Source organism: Taudactylus pleione, unplaced genomic scaffold, assembly GCF_031769625.1.
Source record: "Taudactylus pleione unplaced genomic scaffold, aTauple2 ptg000987l, whole genome shotgun sequence".
Classification (NCBI taxonomy): Eukaryota; Metazoa; Chordata; class Amphibia; order Anura; family Myobatrachidae; genus Taudactylus; species Taudactylus pleione.
In genome coordinates this window covers 686,380-709,426 of record NW_028285388.1, presented here as the reverse complement: position 1 = coordinate 709,426, position 23,047 = coordinate 686,380, and the positions used below count along the sequence as shown (strand labels likewise).

Below are 23,047 nucleotides of genomic sequence, written 5' to 3'. Positions count from 1 at the left end.
GAGAGGTCAGTGTCCCCTGATGTCTGTGTATTAGGAGGAGGGAGAGGTCAGTGTCCCCTTATGTCTGTGTATTAGGAGGAGGGGAGAGGTCAGTGTCCCCTGATGTCTGTATATTAGGAGGAGGGGAGAGGTCAGTGTCCCCCTGATGTCTGTGTATTAGGAGGAGGGAGAGGTCAGTGTCCCCTGATGTCTGTGTATTAGGAAGAGGGGAGAGGTCAGTGTCCCCCTGATGTCTGTGTATTAGGAGGAGGGGAGAGGTCAGTGTCCCCTGATGTCTGTATATTAGGAGGAGGGGAGAGGTCAGTGTCCCCCTGATGTCTGTGTATTAGGAGGAGGGAGAGGTCAGTGTCCCCTGATGTCTGTGTATTAGGAAGAGGGGAGAGGTCAGTGTCCCCCTGATGTCTGTGTATTAGGAGGAGGGAGAGGTCAGTGTCCCCTGATGTCTGTGTATTAGGAGGAGGGGAGAGGTCAGTGTCCCCTGATGTCTGTATATTAGGAGGAGGGGAGAGGTCAGTGTCCCCCTGATGTCTGTGTATTAGGAGGAGGGAGAGGTCAGTGTCCCCTGATGTCTGTGTATTAGGAAGAGGGGAGAGGTCAGTGTCCCCCTGATGTCTGTGTATTAGGAAGAGGGGAGAGGTCAGTGTCCCCTGATGTCTGTGTATTAGGAGGAGGGGAGAGGTCAGTGTGTCCCCCAATGTCTGTGTATTAGGAGATAGGAGAAGGAGGACACTCCGTATAACCCAGGGTGTGTGTGTATGTGTACAGCGCTGTGTGATATTGCACAGGGTGTGTGTGTGTGTGTGTACAGCGCTGTGTGATATTGCACAGGGTGTGTGTGTGTGTGTGTGTACAGCGCTGTGTGATATTGCACAGGGTGTGTGTGTACAGCGCTGTGTGATATTGCACAGGGTGTGGGTGTACAGCGCTGTGTGATATTGCACAGGGTGTACTGGGTATAATAATGACAAGTAACGGGCTGCACATACAGTATAGGAGAATGAGGAAAGCAGAGAGTGAGGGGAGGAATTGTGTGTGAGAGTCTGTCCAGCTGCTGCTGTATGTGTGGCCGATGACACAGCTGCTGGATCCAGGCTGATCTCCTAATGGGACATCACATCCTGGAGCCCAGAGAAACATCCCAGCGTCTTACCTTAGTCTCGGCCAGCCAGTAGTGGGGGTCATTCTTCAGGTGGGTCGCGGTGGACACAGCCTTCAATAGATGACAGAGAACAGCTTCAGTACAAAGAATCATTTTACATTCCTAACAATAACCAGGAATTACAATGATCTCAGTTACAGACTGGGGAGGTGTAATATTGGGAATTACTTTGAATTTCTCCATGGAGTTTCTGGATAGCAGCTGACAGGCAGAGTTAATCTCGCTCTCTATGGCACTTAGAATGGTTTCCTGCTCCGTCTCCAGAGAATTCAGCTTCTCTTTCAGGGTCTGAGTGGCGTCTTCTAGTTTCTTCATACTCTGCCCCAAGGAGCTCAGCTGCTGGTCCTGCGACAGAAGACTGCAGTTATTAGGATTATAGGGCAGTATGGCAGGGCAGCAGCAGCACACAGTATGGACGGCAGGGCAGCAGCACACAGTATGGCAGGGCAGCAGCACACAGTATGGTCAGGCCAGCAGCACACAGTATGGCAGGGCAACAGCACACAGTATGGACGGCAGGGCAGCAGCACACAGTATGGAAGGCAGGGCAGCAGCACACAGTATGGACGGCAGGGCAGCAGCACACAGTATGGACGGCAGGGCAGCAGCACACAGTATGGACGGCAGGGCAGCAGCACACAGTATGGACGGCAGGGCGGGAGCAGCACACAGTATGGACGGCAGGGCGGGAGCAGCACACAGTATGGACGGCAGGGCGGGAGCAGCACACAGTATGGACGGCAGGGCGGGAGCAGCACACAGTATGGACGGCAGGGCGGGAGCAGCACACAGTATGGACGGCAGGGCGGGAGCAGCACACAGTATGGACGGCAGGGCGGGAGCAGCACACAGTATGGACGGCAGGGCGGGAGCAGCACACAGTATGGACGGCAGGGCGGGAGCAGCACACAGTATGGACGGCAGGGCGGGAGCAGCACACAGTATGGACGGCAGGGCGGGAGCAGCACACAGTATGGACGGCAGGGCGGGAGCAGCACACAGTATGGACGGCAGGGCGGGAGCAGCACACAGTATGGACGGCAGGGCGGGAGCAGCACACAGTATGGACGGCAGGGCGGGAGCAGCACACAGTATGGACGGCAGGGCGGGAGCAGCACACAGTATGGACGGCAGGGCGGGAGCAGCACACAGTATGGACGGCAGGGCGGGAGCAGCACACAGTATGGACGGCAGGGCGGGAGCAGCACACAGTATGGACGGCAGGGCGGGAGCAGCACACAGTATGGACGGCAGGGCGGGAGCAGCACACAGTATGGACGGCAGGGCGGGAGCAGCACACAGTATGGACGGCAGGGCGGGAGCAGCACACAGTATGGACGGCAGGGCGGGAGCAGCACACAGTATGGACGGCAGGGCGGGAGCAGCACACAGTATGGACGGCAGGGCGGGAGCAGCACACAGTATGGACGGCAGGGCGGGAGCAGCACACAGTATGGACGGCAGGGCGGGAGCAGCACACAGTATGGACGGCAGGGCGGGAGCAGCACACAGTATGGACGGCAGGGCGGGAGCAGCACACAGTATGGACGGCAGGGCGGGAGCAGCACACAGTATGGACGGCAGGGCGGGAGCAGCACACAGTATGGACGGCAGGGCGGGAGCAGCACACAGTATGGACGGCAGGGCGGGAGCAGCACACAGTATGGACGGCAGGGCGGGAGCAGCACACAGTATGGACGGCAGGGCGGGAGCAGCACACAGTATGGACGGCAGGGCGGGAGCAGCACACAGTATGGACGGCAGGGCGGGAGCAGCACACAGTATGGACGGCAGGGCGGGAGCAGCACACAGTATGGACGGCAGGGCGGGAGCAGCACACAGTATGGACGGCAGGGCGGGAGCAGCACACAGTATGGACGGCAGGGCGGGAGCAGCACACAGTATGGACGGCAGGGCGGGAGCAGCACACAGTATGGACGGCAGGGCGGGAGCAGCACACAGTATGGACGGCAGGGCGGGAGCAGCACACAGTATGGCCGGCAGGGCGGGAGCAGCACACAGTATGGCCGGCAGGGCGGGAGCAGCACACAGTATGGCCGGCAGGGCGGGAGCAGCACACAGTATGGCCGGCAGGGCGGGAGCAGCACACAGTATGGCCGGCAGGGCGGGAGCAGCACACAGTATGGACGGCAGGGCAGCAGCACACAGTATGGACGGCAGGGCAGCAGCAGCGGGAGCACACAGTATGGACGGCAGGGCAGCAGCAGCAGCGGGAGCACACAGTATGGACGGCAGGGCGGGAGCACACAGTATGGACGGCAGGGCGGGAGCACACAGTATGGACGGCAGGGCGGGAGCACACAGTATGGACGGCAGGGCGGGAGCACACAGTATGGACGGCAGGGCGGGAGCACACAGTATGGACGGCAGGGCGGGAGCACACAGTATGGACGGCAGGGCGGGAGCACACAGTATGGACGGCAGGGCGGGAGCACACAGTATGGACGGCAGGGCGGGAGCACACAGTATGGACGGCAGGGCGGGAGCACACAGTATGGACGGCAGGGCGGGAGCACACAGTATGGACGGCAGGGCGGGAGCACACAGTATGGCAGGGCGGGAGCAGCACACAGTATGGCAGGGCGGGAGCAGCACACAGTATGGCAGGGCGGGAGCAGCACACAGTATGGCAGGGCGGGAGCAGCACACAGTATGGCAGGGCGGGAGCAGCACACAGTATGGCAGGGCGGGAGCAGCACACAGTATGGCAGGGCGGGAGCAGCACACAGTATGGCAGGGCGGGAGCAGCACACAGTATGGCAGGGCGGGAGCAGCACACAGTATGGCAGGGCGGGAGCAGCACACAGTATGGCAGGGCGGGAGCAGCACACAGTATGGCAGGGCGGGAGCAGCACACAGTATGGCAGGGCGGGAGCAGCACACAGTATGGCAGGGCGGGAGCAGCACACAGTATGGCAGGGCGGGAGCAGCACACAGTATGGCAGGGCGGGAGCAGCACACAGTATGGCAGGGCGGGAGCAGCACACAGTATGGCAGGGCGGGAGCAGCACACAGTATGGCAGGGCGGGAGCAGCACACAGTATGGCAGGGCGGGAGCAGCACACAGTATGGCAGGGCGGCAGCAGCACACAGTATGGACGGCAGGGCGGCAGCAGCACACAGTATGGACGGCAGGGCGGCAGCAGCACACAGTATGGACGGCAGGGCGGCAGCAGCACACAGTATGGCAGGGCAGCAGCAGCAGCACACAGTATGGCAGGGCAGCAGCAGCAGCACACAGTATGGCAGGGCAGCAGCAGCAGCACACAGTATGGCAGGGCGGGAGCACACAGTATGGACGGCAGGGCAGCAGCACACAGTATGGCAGAGCAGCATATAGCAGAGAGCAGCATACAGTATTACAGAGCAGCATATAGCAAAGAGCGCAGCATACAGTATCACAGAGCAGCATATAGCAGAGAGAGCAGCATACAGTATCACAGAGCAGCATATAGCAGAGAGAGAGCAGCATACAGTATCACAGAGCAGTATATAGCACAGAGCAGCATACAGTATCACAGAGCAGCATATTGCAGAGAGCAGAATACAGTATCACAGAGCAGTATATAGCAGAGAGCACCATATAGCAGAGAGAGCAGCATACAGTATCACAGAGCAGCATATAGCAGAGAGAGCAGCATACAGTATCACAGAGGAGCATATAGCAGAGAGCAGCATACAGTATCACAGATCAGCAGAGAGCAGAGAGAGCAGCATACAGTATCACAGAGCAGCATATAGCAGAGAGCAGCATTACAGTATCACAGAGCAGCAGAGAGAGCAGCATACAGTATCACAGAGCAGTAGAGAGCAGAGAGAGCAGCATACAGTATCACAGAGCAGTAGAGAGCAGCATACAGTATCACAGAGCAGCATAGAGCAGAGAGCAGCATACAGTATCACAGAGCAGCATACAGCAGAGAGAGCAGCATATAGCAGAGAGCAGCATACACTATCACAGAGCAGCATATAGCAGAGAGCAGCATACAGTATCACAGAGCAGCATATAGCAGAGAGCAGCATACAGTATCACAGAGCAGCATATAGCAGAGAGCAGCATACAGTATCACAGAGCAGCATATAGCAGAGACCAGCATACAGTATCACAGAGCAGCATATAGCAGAAAGAGCAGCATACAGTATCACAGAGCAGCATATAGCAGAGAGCAGCACACAGTATCACAGAGGAGCATAATGCAGAGAGAGCAGCATACAGTATCACAGAGCAGCATAATGCAGAGAGAGCAGCATACAGTATCACAGAGCAGCATATAGTAGAGAGCAGCATACAGTATCACAGAGCAGCATATAGTAGAGAGCAGCATACAGTATCACAGAGCAGCATGTGGCAGAGAGAGCAGCATACAGTATCACAGAGCAGCATATAGCAGCATACAGTATCACAGAGCAGCATATAAAGGAGAGAGCAGCATACAGTATCATAGAGCAGCATATAGCAGAGAGAGCAGCATACAGTATCACAGAGCAGCATATAGCAGAGAGCAGCATACAGTATCACAGAGCAGCATATAGCAGAGAGCAGAATACAGAATCACAGAGCAGCATATAGCAGAGAGCAGCATATAGCAGAGAGAGCAGCATACAGTATCACAGAGCAGTATATAGCAGAGAGCAGCATATAGCAGAGAGAGCAGCATACAGTATCACAGAGGCGCATATAGAAGAGAGCAGCATACAGAATCACAGAGCAGCATATAGCAGAGAGCAGCATACAGTATCACAGAGCAGCATATAGCAGAGAGCATCATACAGTATCACAGAGCAGCATATAGCAGAGACCAGCATACAGTATCACAGAGCAGTAGAGAGCAGAGAGAGCAGCATACAGTATCACAGAGCAGCATATAGCATCATATGGCAGAGAGAGCAGCATACAGTATCACAGAGCAGCATATAGCAGAGAGCAGCATACAGTATCACAGAGCAGCATATAGCAGAGAGCAGGACACAGTATCACAGAGCAGCAGAGAGCAGCATACACTATCACAGAGCAGCATATAGCAGAGAGCAGCATACAGTATCACAGAGCAGCATATAGCAGAGAGCAGCATACAGTATCACAGAGCAGCATATAGCAGAGACCAGCATACAGTATCACAGAGCAGTAGAGAGCAGAGAGAGCAGCATACAGTATCACAGAGCAGCATATAGCATCATATGGCAGAGAGAGCAGCATACAGTATCACAGAGCAGCATATAGCAGAGAGCAGGACACAGTATCAAAGAGCAGCAGAGAGCAGCATACACTATCACAGAGCAGCAGAGAGCAGCATACAGTATCACAGAGCAGCATATAGCAGAGAGAGCAGCATACAGTATCACAGAGGAGCGTAAAGCAGAGAGAGCAGCATACAGTATCACAGAGCAGCATATAGCAGAGAGCAGCATACAGTATCACAGAGCAGCATGTGGCAGAGAGAGCAGCATATAGTAACAGAGCAGCATACAGTATCACAGAGCAGCATATGGTAGAGAGCAGCATACAGTATCACAGAGCAGCATATAGCAGAGACCAGCATACAGCATCACAGAGCAGCATGTGGCAGAGAGAGCAGCATACAGTATCACAGAGCAGCATATAGCAGAGAGCAGCATACAGTATCACAGAGCAGCATATAGCAGAGACCAGCATACAGTATCATAGGGCAGCATACAGCAGCATATGGCAGAGAGAGCAGCATACAGTATCACAGAGCAGCAGAGAGCAGCATACAGTATCACAGAGCAGCATATGGTAGAGAGCAGCATACAGTATCACTGGGCAGCATATAGCAGAGACCAGCATACAGCATCACAGAGCAGCATGTGGCAGAGAGAGCAGCATACAGTATCACAGAGCACAGAGCAGCATATAGCAGAGAGCAGCATACAGTATCACAGAGCAGAATACAGCAGAGAGAGCAGCATACAGTATCACAGAGCAGCATATAGCAGAGAGCAGCATACAGTATCACAGAGCAGCATATAGCAGAGACCAGCATACAGTATCACAGAGCAGCATAGAGCAGCATACAGCAGCATATGGCAGAGAGAGCAGCATACAGTATCACAGAGCAGCATATAGCAGAGAGCAGCACACAGTATCACAGAGGAGCATAATGCAGAGAGAGCAGCATACAGTATCACAGAGCAGCATATAGTAGAGAGCAGAATACAGTATCACAGAGCAGCATATAGTAGAGAGCAGCATACAGTATCACAGAGCAGCATATAGTAGAGAGCAGCATACAGTATCACAGAGCAGCATATAGTAGAGAGCAACATACAGTATCACAGAGCAGCATATAGAAGAGACCAGCATACAGCATCACAGAGCAGCATGTGGCAGAGAGAGCAGCATACAGTATCACACAGCAGCATATAGCAGAGAGCAGCATACAGTATCACAGAGCAGAATATAGCAGAGAGAGCAGCATACAGTATCACACAGCAGCATATAAAGGAGAGAGCAGCATACAGTATCACAGAGGAGCGAAAAGCAGAGAGAGCAGCATACAGTATCACAGAGCAGCATATAGCAGAGAGAGCAGCATACAGTATCACAGAGCAGCATATAGCAGAGAGCAGCATACAGTATCACAGAGCAGCATATAGCAGAGAGAGCAGCATACAGTATCACAGAGCAGCATATAGCAGAGACCAGCATACAGTATCACAGAGCAGCATATAACAGAGAGAGCAGCATACATTATAACAGAGCAGCATATAGCAGAGATGATCATACAGTATCACAGAGCAGCATATAGCAGAGAGCAGCATACAGTATCACAGAGCAGTATATAGCAGAGAGCAGAATACAGAATCACAGAGCAGCATATAGCAGAGAGAGCAGCATACAGTATCACAGAGCAGTATATAGCAGAGAGCAGCATATAGCAGAGAGAGCAGCATACAGTATCACAGAGGCGCATATAGAAGAGAGCAGCATACAGTATCACAGAGCAGCATATAGCAGAGAACAGCATACAGTATCACAGAGCAGCATATAGCATAGAGCAGCATACAGTATCACAGAGCAGAATATAGCAGAGAGCATCATACAGTATCACAGAGCAGCATATAGCAGAGACCAGCATACAGTATTACAGAACAGCATAGAGCAGCATACAGCATCATAGAGCAGCATATGGCAGAGAGAGCAGCATACAGTATCACAGAGCAGCATATAGCAGAGAGCAGCATACAGTATCACAGAGCAGCATATAGCAGAGAGCAGGACACAGTTTCACAGAGCAGCAGAGAGCAGCATACAGTATCACAGAGCAGCATATAGCAGAGAGCAGCATACAGTATCACACAGCAGCATATAGCAGAGAGAGCAGCATACAGTATCACAGAGGAGCGTAAAGCAGAGAGAGCAGCATACAGTATCACAGAGCAGCATAGAGTAGAGAGCAGCAAATAGCAGAGACCAGCATACAGCATCACAGAGCAGCATGTGGCAGAGAGAGCAGCATATAGTAACACAGAGCAGCATACAGTATCACAGAGCAGCATATGGTAGAGAGCAGCATACAGTATCACAGAGCAGCATACAGCAGAGACCAGCATACAGCATCACAGAGCAGCATGTGGCAGAGAGAGCAGCATACAGTATCACAGAGCAGCATATAGCAGAGAGCAGCATACAGTATCACAGAGCAGAATACAGCAGAGAGAGCAGCATACAGTATCACAGAGCAGCATATAGCAGAGAGCAGCATATAGCAGAGAGAGCAGCATACAGTATCACAGAGGAGCGTAAAGCAGAGAGAGCAGCATACAGTATCACAGAGCAGCATATAGCAGAGAGAGCAGCATACAGTATCACAGAGCAGCATATAGCAGAGAGCAGCATACAGTATCACAGAGCAGCATATAGCAGAGAGTAGCATACAGTATCACAGAGCAGCATATAGCAGAGAGTAGCATACAGTATCACAGAGCAGCATATAGCAGAGAGTAGCATACAGTATCACAGAGCAACATATAGCAGCATACAGTATCACAGAGCAGCATATAGCAGAGAGCAGCATACAGTATCACAGAGCAGCATATAGCAGAGAGAGCAGTATACAGTATCACAGAGCAGCATACAGTATCACAGAGCAGCATAGAGCAGAGAGCAGCATACAGTATCACAGAGCAGCATAGAGCAGAGAGCAGCATACAGTATCACAGAGCAGCATAGAGCAGAGAGCAGCATACAGTATCACAGAGCAGCATATAGCAGAGAGAGCAGCATACAGTATCACAAAGCAGCATAGAGCAGAGAGCAGCATACAGTATCACAGAGCAGCATAGAGCAGAGAGCAGCATACAGTATCACAGAGCAGCATATAGCAGAGAGTAGCATACAGTATCACAGAGCAGTATATAGCAGAGAGCAGCATACAGTATCACAGAGCAGTATATAGCAGAGAGCAGCATACAGTATCACAGAGCAGCATATAGCAGAGAGTAGCATACAGTATCACAGAGCAGCAGAGAGCAGCGTACAGTATCACAGAGCAGCATAGAGCAGAGAGCAGCGTACAGTATCACAGAGCAGCATATAACAGCATACAGTATCACAGAGCAGTATATAGCAGAGAGCAGCATATAGCAGAGAGAGCAGCATACAGTATCACAGAGGAGCATATAGCAGAGAGAGCAGCATACAGTATCACAGAGGAGCGTAAAGCAGAGAGAGCAGCATACAGTATCACAGAGCAGCATAGAGAAGAGAGCAGCATACAGTATCACAGAGCAGCAAATAGCAGAGACCAGCATACAGCATCACAGAGCAGCATGTGGCAGAGAGAGCAGCATATAGTAACACAGAGCAGCATACAGTATCACAGAGCAGCATATGGTAGAGAGCAGCATACAGTATCACAGAGCAGCATATAGCAGAGACCAGCATACAGCATCACAGAGCAGCATGTGGCAGAGAGAGCAGCATACAGTATCACAGAGCAGCATATAGCAGAGAGCAGCATACAGTATCACAGAGCAGAATACAGCAGAGAGAGCAGCATACAGTATCACAGAGCAGCATATAGCAGAGAGCAGCATATAGCAGAGAGAGCAGCATACAGTATCACAGAGGAGCGTAAAGCAGAGAGAGCAGCATACAGTATCACAGAGCAGCATATAGCAGAGAGAGCAGCATACAGTATCACAGAGCAGCATATAGCAGAGAGCAGCATACAGTATCACAGAGCAGCATATAGCAGAGAGTAGCATACAGTATCACAGAGCAGCATATAGCAGAGAGTAGCATACAGTATCACAGAGCAGCATATAGCAGAGAGTAGCATACAGTATCACAGAGCAGCATACAGTATCACAGAGCAACATATAGCAGCATACAGTATCACAAAGCAGCATATAGCAGAGAGCAGCATACAGTATCACAGAGCAGCATATAGCAGAGAGAGCAGTATACAGTATCACAGAGCAGCATACAGTATCACAGAGCAGCATAGAGCAGAGAGCAGCATACAGTATCACAGAGCAGCATATAGCAGAGAGAGCAGCATACAGTATCACAGAGCAGCATATAGCAGAGAGAGCAGCATACAGTATCACAGAGCAGCATAGAGCAGAGAGCAGCATACAGTATCACAGAGCAGCATAGAGCAGAGAGCAGCATACAGTATCACAGAGCAGTATATAGCAGAGAGCAGCATACAGTATCACAGAGCAGCATATAGCAGAGAGTAGCATACAGTATCACAGAGCAGCAGAGAGCAGCGTACAGTATCACAGAGCAGCATAGAGCAGAGAGCAGCGTACAGTATCACAGAGCAGCATATAACAGCATACAGTATCACAGAGCAGTATATAGCAGAGAGCAGCATATAGCAGAGAGAGCAGCATACAGTATCACAGAGGAGCATATAGCAGAGAGAGCAGCATACAGTATCACAGAGCAGCATAGTGCAGAGAGCAGCATACAGTATCACAGAGCAGCATATAGCAGAGAGCAGCATACAGTATCACAGAGCAGCATATAGCAGAGAGAGCAGTATAGAGTATCACAGAGCAGCAGAGAGCAGCATACAGTATCACAGAGCAGCATATAGCAGAGAGAGCAGCATACAGTATCAGAGCAGCATATTGCAGAGAGCAGCATACAGTATCACAGAGCAGTAGAGAGCAGAGAGAGCAGCATACAGTATCACAGAGCAGCATATAGCAGAGAGCAGCATACAGTATCACAGAGCAGCATATAGCAGAGAGAGCAGCATATTGCTGAGAGCAGCATACAGTATCACAGAGCAGTAGAGAGCAGAGAGAGCAGCATACAGTATCACAGAGCAGCATATAGCAGAGAGAGCAGCATATTGCAGAGAGCAGCATACAGTATCACAGAGCAGTAGAGAGCAGAGAGAGCAGCATACAGAATCACAGAGCAGCATATAGCAGAGAGCAGCATACAGTATCACAGAGCAGTATATAGCAGAGAGAGCAGCATACAGTATCACAGAGCAGCATATAGCAGGGAGCAGCATACAGTATCACAGAGCAGCATATAGCAGAAACCAGCATACAGTATCACAGAGCAGCATATAGCAAAGAGCAGCATACAGTATCACAGAGCAGCATATAGCAGAGACCAGCATACAGTATCACAGAACAGCATAGAGCAGCATACAGCAGCATATTGCAGAGAGCATCATACAGTATCACAGAGCAGCATATAGCAGAGAGAGCAGCATACAGTATCACAGAGCAGCATATAGCAGAGATCAGGACACAGTATCACAGAGCAGCATACAGTATCACAGAACAGCATATAGTAGAGAGCAGCATACAGTATCACAGAGCAGCATATAGCAGAGAGCAGCACACAGTATCACAGAGGAGCATAATGCAGAGAGAGCAGCATACAGTATCACAGAGCAGCATATAGTAGAGAGCAGCATACAGTATCACAGAGCAGCATGTAGTAGAGAGCAGCATACAGTATCACAGAGCAGCATATAGAAGAGACCAGCATACAGTATCACAGAGCAGCATACAGTATCACAGAGCAGAATATAGCAGAGAGAGCAGCATACAGTATCACAGAGCAGCATATAGCAGAGAGCAGCATACAGTATCACAGAGCAGCATATAGCAGAGAGAGCAGCATACAGTATCACAGAGCTGCATATAGTAGAGAGCAGCATACAGTATCACAGAGCAGCATATAACAGAGAGAGCAGCATACATTATAACAGAGCAGCATATAGCAGAGATGATCATACAGTATCACAGAGCAGCATATAGCAGAGAGCAGCATACAGTATCACAGAGCAGTATATAGCAGAATACAGAGTCACAGAGCAGCATATAGCAGAGAGCAGCATATAGCAGAGAGAGCAGTATATAGCAGAGAGCAGCATATAGCAGAGAGAGCAGCATACAGTATCACAGAGGCGCATATAGAAGAGAGCAGCATACAGTATCACAGAGCAGCATATAGCAGAGAGAGCAGCATACAGTATCACAGAGGAGCATATAGCAGAGAGAGCAGCATACAGTATCACAGAGCAGCATGTAGCAGAGACCAGCATATAGTATCACAGAGCAGCATATAGCAGAGACCAGCATACAGTATCACAGAACAGCATAGAGCAGCATACAGCATCATAGAGCAGCATATGGCAGAGAGAGCAGCATACAGTATCACAGAGCAGCATATAGCAAAGAGAAGGACACAGTATCACAGAGCAGCAGAGAGCAGCATACAGTATCACAGAGCAGCATATAGCAGAGAGCAGCATACAGTATCACAGAGCAGCATACAGTATCACAGAGCAGCATATAGCATAGAGCAGCATACAGTATCACAGAGGAGCATATAGCAGAGAGAGCAGCATACAGTATCACAGAGGAGCATATAGCAGAGAGCAGCATACAGTATCACAGAGCAGCATATAGCAGAGAGAGCAGCATACAGTATCACAGAGTAGCATATAGCAGCATACAGTATCACAGAGGCGCATATAGCATAGAGCAGCATACAGCATCATAGAGCAGCATATGGCAGAGAGAGCAGCATACAGTATCACAGAGCAGCATACAGAATCACAGAGCAGCATACAGTATCACAGAGGAGCGTAAAGCAGAGAGAGCAGCATACAGTATCACAGAGCAGCATATAGCAGAGAGCAGCATACAGTATCACAGAGCAGCATACAGTATCACAGAGGAGCGTAAAGCAGAGAGAGCAGCATACAGTATCACAGAGCAGCATATAGCAGAGAGCAGCATACAGTATCACAGAGCAGCAGATACCAGCATACAGCATCACAGAGCAGCATGTGGCAGAGAGAGCAGCATATAGTATCACAGAGCAGCATACAGTATCACAGAGCAGCATACAGTATCACAGAGCAGCATATAGCAGAGACCAGCATACAGCATCACAGAGCAGCATGTGGCAGAGAGAGCAGCATACAGTATCACAGAGCAGCATATAGCAGAGAGCAGCATACAGTAACACAGAGCAGAATACAGCAGAGAGAGCAGCATACAGTATCACAGAGCAGCATATAGCAGAGAGCAGCATACAGTATCACAGAGCAGCATATAGCAGAGAGAGCAGCATACAGTATCACAGAGCAGCATATAGCAGAGAGAGCAGCATACAGTATCACAGAGCAGCATATAGCAGAGAGAGCAGCATACAGTATCACAGAGGAGCGTAAAGCAGAGAGAGCAGCATACAGTATCACAGAGCAGCATATAGCAGAGAGAGCAGCATACAGTATCACAGAGCAGCATATAGCAGAGAGCAGCATACAGTATCACAGAGCAGCATATAGCAAAGAGCAGGACACAGTATCACAGAGCAGCAGAGAGCAGCATACAGTATCACAGAGCAGCATATAGCAGAGAGCAGCATACAGTATCACAGAGGAGCGTAAAGCAGAGAGAGCAGCATACAGTATCACAGAGCAGCATATAGCAGAGAGCAGCACACAGTATCACAGAGGAGCATAATGCAGAGAGAGCAGCATACAGTATCACAGAGCAGCATATAGTAGAGAGCAGCATACAGTATCACAGAGCAGCAAATAGTAGATACCAGCATACAGCATCACAGAGCAGCATGTGGCAGAGAGAACAGCATATAGTATCACAGAGCAGCATACAGTATCACAGAGCAGCAGATGGTAGAGAGCAGCATACAGTATCACAGAGCAGCATATAGCAGAGACCAGCATACAGCATCACAGAGCAGCATGTGGCAGAGAGAGCAGCATACAGTATCACAGAGCAGCATAGAGCAGAGAGCAGCATACAATAACACAGAGCAGAATACAGCAGAGAGAGCAGCATACAGTATCACAGAGCAGCATATAGCAGAGAGCAGCATACAGTATCACAGAGCAGCATATAGCAGAGAGAGCAGTATACAGTATCACAGAGCAGCATATAGCAGAGAGAGCAGCATACAGTATCACAGAGCAGCATATAGCAGAGAGAGCAGCATACAGTATCACAGAGGAGCGTAAAGCAGAGAGAGCAGCATACAGTATCACAGAGCAGCATATAGCAGAGAGAGCAGCATACAGTATCACAGAGCAGCATATAGCAGAGAGCAGAATACAGTATCACAGAGCAGCATATAGCAGAGAGTAGCATACAGTATCACAGAGCAGCAGAGCAGCATACAGTATCACAGAGCAGCATATAACAGAGAGCAGCATACATTATAACAGAGCAGCATATAGCAGAGATGATCATACAGTATCACAGAGGAGCGTAAAGCAGAGAGAGCAGCATACAGTATCACAGAGCAGCATATAGCAAAGAGCAGGACACAGTATCACAGAGCAGCAGAGAGCAGCATACAGTATCACAGAGCAGCATATAGCAGAGAGAGCAGCATACAGTATCACAGAGCAGCATATAGCAGAGAGCAGCATACAGTATCACAGAGCAGCATATAGCAGAGAGTAGCATACAGTATCACAGAGCAGCAGAGCAGCATACAGTATCACAGAGCAGCATATAACAGAGAGCAGCATACATTATAACAGAGCAGCATATAGCAGAGATGATCATACAGTATCACAGAGCAGCATATAGCAGAGAGTAGCATACAGTATCACAGAGCAGCATATAGCAGAGAGTAGCATACAGTATCACAGAGCAGCATACAGTATCACAGAGCAACATATAGCAGCATACAGTATCACAGAGCAGCATATAGCAGAGAGTAGCATACAGTATCACAGAGCAGCAGAGCAGCATACAGTATCACAGAGCAGCATACAGTATCACAGAGCAACATATAGCAGCATACAGTATCACAGAGCAGCATATAGCAGAGAGAGCAGCATACAGTATCACAGAGCAGCATATAGCAGAGAGTAGCATACAGTATCACAGAGCAGAGAGCAGCTTACAGTATCACAGAGCAGCAGAGAGCAGCGTACAGTATCACAGAGCAGCATATAACAGCATACAGTATCACAGAGCAGCATATAGCATTGAGAGCAGCATACAGTATCACAGAGCAGCATATAGCAGAGAGAGCAGCATACAGTATCACAGAGCAGAATATAGCAGAGAGAGCAGCATACAGTATCACAGAGCAGCATATAGCAGAGAGCAGCATACAGTATCACAGAGCAGCATATAGCAGAGAGAGCAGCATATAGTATCACAGAGCAGCATATAGCAGAGAGAGTAGCATACAGTATCACAGAGCAGCATATAGCAGAGAGCAGCATACAGTATCACAGAGCAGCATAGAGCAGAGAGCAGCATACAGTATCAAAGAGCAGCATACAGTATCACGGAGCAGCATATAGCAGAGCGCAGCATACAGTATCACAGAGCAGTATATAGCAGAGAGTAGCATACAGTATCACAGAGCAGTATATAGCAGAGAGCAGCATACAGTATCACAGAGCAGTATATAGCAGAGAGCAGCATACAGTATCACAGAGCAGCATATAGCAGAGAGAGCAGCATACAGTATCACAGAGCAGCATATAGCAGAGAGAGTAGCATACAGTATCACAGAGCAGTATATAGCAGAGTAGCAGCATACAGTATCACAGAGCAGCATATAGCATAGAGCAGCATACAGCATCATAGAGCAGCATATGGCAGAGAGAGCAGCATATAGTATCACAGAGCAGCATATGGTAGAGAGCAGCATACAGCATCACAGAGCAGCATGTGGCAGAGAGAGCAGCATACAGTATCACAGAGCAGCAGAGAGCAGCATACAGTATCACAGAGCAGAAAACAGCAGAGAGAGCAGCATACAGTATCACAGAGCAGCAGAGAGAGCAGCATACAGTATCACAGAGCAGAATACAGCAGAGAGAGCAGCATACAGTATCACAGAGCAGCATATAGCAGAGAGAGCAGCATACAGCATCACAGAGGAGCGTAAAGCAGAGAGAGCAGCATACAGTATCACAGAGCAGCATATAGCAGAGAGCAGCATACAGTATCACAGAGCAGCATATAGCAGAGAGAGCAGCATACAGTATCACAGAGGAGCGTAAAGCAGAGAGAGCAGCATACAGTATCACAGAGCAGCATATAGCAGAGAGCAGCATACAGTATCACAGAGAAGCATATAACAGAGAGAGCAGCATACATTATTACAGAGCAGCATATAGCAGAGATGATCATACAGTATCACAGAGCAGCATATAGCAGAGAGCAACATATAGCAGCATACAGTATCACAGAGCAGCATATAGCAGAGAGAGCAGCATACAGTATCACAGAGCAGCATATAGCAGAGAGAGCAGCATACAGTAACACAGAGCAGCATATAGCAGAGAGAGCAGCATACAGTAACACAGAGCAGCATATAGCAGAGAGAGCAGCATACAGTAACACAGAGCAGCATACAGTATCACAGAGCAGCATAGAGCAGAGAGCAGCGTACAGTATCACAGAGCAGCATATAGCATTGAGAGCAGCATACAGTATCACAGAGCAGCATATAGCAGAGAGCAGCATACAGTATCACAGAGCAGCATATAGCAGAGAGTAGCATACAGTATCACAGAGCAGCATATAGCAGAGAGTAGCATACAGTATCACAGAGCAGCATACAGTATCACAGAGCAGCATATAGCAGAGAGCAGCATACAGTATCACAGAGCAGCATATAGCAGAGAGAGCAGCATACAGTATCACAGAGGAGCGTAAAGCAGAGAGAGCAGCATACAGTATCACAGAGCAGCATATAGCAGAGAGCAGCATACAGTATCACAGAGAAGCATTTAACAGAGAGAGCCGCATACATCATAACAGAGCAGCATATAGCAGAGATGATCATACAGTATCACAGAGCAGCATATAGCAGAGAGCAGCATATAGCAGAGAGTAGCATACAGTATCACAGAGCAACATATAGCAGCATACAGTATCACAGAGCAGCAAATAGCAGAGAGCAGCATACAGTATCACAGAGCAGCATATAGCAGAGAGGAGCATACAGTATCGCAGAGCAGCATATAGCAGAGAGAGTAGCATACAGTATCACAGAGCAGCATATAGCAGAGAGCAGCATACAGTATCACATAGCAGCATAGAGCAGAGAGCAGCATACAGTATCACAGAGCAGCATATAGCAGAGAGAGTAGCATACAGTATCACAGAGCAGCATATAGCAGAGCGCAGCATACAGTATCACAGAGCAGTATATAGCAGAGAGTAGCATACAGTATCACAGAGCAGCATATAGCAGAGAGCAGCATACAGTATCACAGAGCAGCATATAGTAGAGAGCAGCATACAGTATCACAGAGCAGCATATAGCAGAGAGCAGCATACAGTATCACAGAGCAGCATATAGCAGAGAGTAGCATACAGTATCACAGAGCAGCAGAGCAGCATACAGTATCACAGAGCAGCATATAGCAGAGAGTAGCATACAGTATCACAGAGCAGCATATAGCAGAGAGCAGCATACAGTATCACAGAGCAGTATATAGCAGAGAGCAGCATATAGCAGAGAGAGCAGCATACAGTATCACAGAGGAGCATATAGCAGAGAGAGCAGCATACAGTATCACAGAGCAGCATATAGAAGAAAGCAGCATACAGTATCACAGAGGAGCATATAGCAGAGAGCAGCATACAGTATCACAGATCAGCAGAGAGCAGAGAGAGCAGCATACAGTATCACAGAGCAGCATAGTGCAGAGAGCAGCATATAGTATCACAGAGCAGCATAGTGCAGAGAGCAGCATACAGTATCACAGAGCAGTATATAGCAGAGAGCAGCATACAGTATCACAGAGCAGCATATAGCAGAGAGAGCAGTATAGAGTATCACAGAGCAGCAGAGAGCAGCATACAGTATCACAGAGCAGCATATAGCAGAGAGAGCAGCATACAGTATCAGAGCAGCATATTGCAGAGAGCAGCATACAGTATCACAGAGCAGCATATAGCAGAGAGCAGCATACAGTATCACAGAGCAGCATATAGCAGAGAGAGCAGTATAGAGTATCACAGAGCAGCATATAGCAGAGAGAGCAGCATATTGCTGAGAGCAGCATACAGTATCACAGAGCAGTAGAGAGCAGAGAGAGCAGCAAACAGTATCACAGAGCAGCATACAGTATCACAGAGCAGCATATAGCAGAGAGAGCAGCATACAGTATCACAGAGCAGAATACAGAATCACAGAGCAGCATATAGCAGAGAGCAGCATACAGTATCACAGAGCAGTATATAGCAGAGAGAGCAGCATACAGTATCACAGAGCAGCATATAGCAGGGAGCAGCATACAGTATCACAGAGCAGCATATAGCAGAGACCAGCATACAGTATCACAGAACAGCATAGAGCAGCATACAGCAGCATATTGCAGAGATCATCATACAGTATCACAGAGCAGCATATAGCAGAGAGCAGCATACAGTATCACAGAGCAGCATATAGCAGAGAGAGCAGTATAGAGTATCACAGAGCAGCATATAGCAGAGAGAGCAGCATATTGCTGAGAGCAGCATACAGTATCACAGAGCAGTAGAGAGCAGAGAGAGCAGCATACAGTATCACAGAGCAGCATATAGTAGAGAGCAGCATACAGTATCACAGAGCAGCATATAGTAGAGAGCAGCATACAGTATCACAGAGCAGCATGTAGTAGAGAGCAGCATACAGTATCACAGAGCAGCATATAGAAGAGACCAGCATACAGTATCACAGAGCAGCATATAGCAGAGAGCAGCATACAGTATCACAGAGCAGAATATAGCAGAGAGAGTAGCATACAGTATCACAGAGCAGCATATAGCAGAGAGCAGCATACAGTATCACAGAGCAGCATATAGCAGAGAGAGCAGCATACAGTATCACAGAGCTGCATATAGTAGAGAGCAGCATACAGTATCACAGAGCAGCATATAACAGAGAGAGCAGCATACATTATAACAGAGCAGCATATAGCAGAGATGATCATACAGTATCACAGAGCAGCATACAGTATCACAGAGCAGTATATAGCAGAGAGCAGAATACAGAGTCACAGAGCAGCATATAGCAGAGAGCAGCATATAGCAGAGAGAGCAGCATACAGTATCACAGAGCAGTATATAGCAGAGAGCAGCATATAGCAGAGAGAGCAGTATACAGTATCACAGAGGCGCATATAGAAGAGAGCAGCATACAGTATCACAGAGCAGCATATAGCAGAGAGAGCAGCATACAGTATCACAGAGCAGCATATAGCAGAGACCAGCACACAGTATCACAGAGGAGCATAATGCAGAGAGAGCAGCATACAGTATCACAGAGCAGCATATAGCAGAGAGCAGCATACAGTATCACAGAGCAGAATACAGCAGAGAGAGCAGCATACAGTATCACAGAGCAGCATATAGCAGAGAGCAGCATACAGTATCACAGAGCAGCATATAGCAGAGAGAGCAGCATACAGTATCACAGAGCAGCATATAGCAGAGAGAGCAGCATACAGTATCACAGAGCAGCATATGGCAGAGAGAGCAGCATACAGTATCACAGAGCAGCATATAGCAGAGAGTAGCATACAGTATCACAGAGCAGCAGAGAGCAGCATACAGTATCACAGAGCAGCATATAGCAGAGAGAGCAGCATACAGTATCACAGAGCAGCATATAGCAGAGAGCAGCATACAGTATCACAGAGGAGCATAATGCAGAGAGAGCAGCATACAGTATCACAGAGCAGCATATAGTAGAGAGCAGCATACAGTATCACAGAGCATCAAATAGCAGATACCAGCATACAGCATCACAGAGCAGCATGTGGCAGAGAGAGCAGCATATAGTATCACAGAGCAGCATAGAGCAGAGAGCAGCATACAGTATCACAGAGCAGCATATAGTAGAGAGCAGCATATAGCAGAGACCAGCATACAGTATCACAGAGCAGCATATAGCAGAGAGCAGCATACAGTATCACAGAGCAGCATATAGTAGAGAGCAGCATACAGTATCACAGAGCAGCATGTGGCAGAGAGAGCAGCATACAGTATCACAGAGCAGCATGTGGCAGAGAGAGCAGCATACAGTATCACAGAGCAGAATACAGCAGAGAGAGCAGCATACAGTATCACAGAGCAGCAGAGAGCAGCATACAGTATCACAGAGGAGCATATAGTATCACAGAGCAGCATACAGTATCACAGAGCAGCATACAGTATCACAGAGCAGCATATAGCAAAAGGGGCAGTAAACCGTATCAAAATCTATGGGTTACCCCGCGCGTTATGCCCCAGAGGGTGTACTTAACGCAGATTTTTCCTCGCAGATAAGGAACAATGGACTTTAGGTGCACATTCTGAAGCAGAGCAATTAGCCGCAGGTAAACCTAATTGAATCAGCCCCCATAGTGTTACAGAGCAGTATGTAGCAGCATGGGACAGGACATAATAGGCCCTCCGCAACCAATCAACTCTGAGGTGGCATTTATCATCAAGTACATTCTATAAAATGATAGGTAGGAGCTGATTGGTTACGATGGGCACTCATTATACTGCTTTATACATCTCCCCCAGCGGGCCAGGACTCCCCCAGCGGGCCAGGACTCCCCATTACATCTGTGAGAGTATCCTCCCTGTCCAACAACCCATCAGAAGATGACGTGCCAGCTCTTGGTACACATCTGCCACATATGAGAATTAGTAACTATCACATGCTGAGCTCTCTGCCGTTACTGATAAGGAAACCGCATGTGATATGGAGATTCCCAGCATCTCCCAATATGGGGGGGACAGATCAAAGCAACAACTGGGCTCTCCCACATGCAGCAATAACGCACATCTGAGAAGTGTCAGGACCAGGTCTGCAGCCTAGGACGTATCTCATAGAGGCTTCCATGTGACGTGTCACTAAATGCGCACACGTGTGACCGTACATTTGGGGGACTGCATGATTATCATCTTTCCATACAGACAACAGATTGAGAAGTCTTCCTTCAGTGTGAATGTAGCAACAGCCGTCCCGCCACCTCCGCAGTGTCCTGCACTCCCCGGGAAAGGTGCGAGATTCAATAATGCTGAAGCGCCTCCAAGTGGCCAATGCATAAAACTACACATACTCTGTACATTGGCTGAAAGTAACAGTTTATGGGCAATGTGGCTATGGGCCTGATTCATTACCGATCGCAACTGCGATTACACACGCAATCGGTCAATTGTTGCGCACAGCGCACGCATCACAGTGACTACGCAGACTCATCGCAGAGTGACTGACAGGAAGAGCCGTTTGTGGGTGGTCAGGGAAGGGCAGGCGTGCCAGTGCGTTTGAACGCTGTTGCAGGGGCGTGCATAAATCAGCCACTGCGATGCCCTGCGCAGCCTGAGGACTCATAGCGTGCGATAAAATTAGCAAGCTCTGAGTAAGGTCAGAGCCTGTGTAAGTGTGTGTGAGGATGTGATGGTACTCCATGTTACTGATGGTTTCTCAGTCTTGTGTAGTCACTGCGTGTGATGAGGTTAGTAATTCCTGAGTAAGGTCAGAGCCTGTGTAAGTGTGTGTGAGGCTGTGATGGTACTCCATGTTACTGATGGTTTCTCAGTCTTGTGTAGTCACTGCGTGTGATGAGGTTAGTAATTCCTGAGTAAGGTCAGAGCCTGTGTAAGTGTGTGAGGATGTGATGGTACTCCATGTTACCGATGGTTTCTCAGTCTTGTGTAGTCACTGCGTGTGATGAGGTTAGCAATTCCTGAGTAAGGTCAGAGCTGTGTAAGTGTGTGTGAGGATGTGATGGTACTCCATGTTACTGATGGTTTCTTAGGCTTGTGTAGTCAGTGTGTGTGATGAGGTTAGTAATTCCTGAGTAAGGTCAGAGCCTGTGTAAGTGTGTGAGGATGTGATGGTACTCCATGTTACCGATGGTTTCTCAGTCTTGTGAAATCACTGCGTGTGATGAGGTTAGTAATTCCTGAGTAAGGTCAGAGCTGTGTAAGTGTGTGTGAGGATGTGATGGTACTCCATGTTACTGATGGTTTCTTAGGCTTGTGTAGTCACTGTGTGTGATGAGGTTAGTAATTCCTGAGTAAGGTCAGAGCCTGTGTAAGTGTGTGTGAGGCTGCGATGGTACTCCATGTTACTGATGGTGTCGCAGTCTTGTGTAGTCACTGCGTGTGATGAGGTTAGTAATTCCTGAGTAAGGTCAGAGGTTGTGTAAGTGTGTGTGAGGATGTGATGGTACTCCATGTTACCGATGGTGTCGCAGTCTTGCCAAGGATTACGGATGTGTGGAAGGTAAAGTGGGCGTCCCTATGTAGTGCTGCGACGGCACAGCGACCGTAGTGGATTAGCATATCATCGCAGTGAGACTGCCTGCGTAATCGCAGGCGCTATATGCATATCATCTGCCAATCTGGTGCAGGTCAAAAATAGTAACAACT

General features: G+C 49.0%; 1 protein-coding gene across 5 annotated transcripts in view; it reads right to left on the bottom strand.

The window, feature by feature from the left end:
* Window positions 1-23,047, bottom strand: part of CEP128 (centrosomal protein 128) — a 158,600-nt gene that overhangs the window by 91,326 nt on the left and 44,227 nt on the right. For all 5 annotated transcript variants that reach the window (XM_088460891.1, XM_088460890.1, XM_088460889.1 and 2 more), the window contains 2 exons: window positions 1,328-1,504; window positions 1,151-1,210 (listed from right to left, as the gene is read on the bottom strand). In XM_088460891.1, the coding sequence (XP_088317017.1) occupies window positions 1,151-1,210; window positions 1,328-1,504 (237 nt within the window). The remainder of the gene's footprint in view (window positions 1-1,150; window positions 1,211-1,327; window positions 1,505-23,047) is intronic.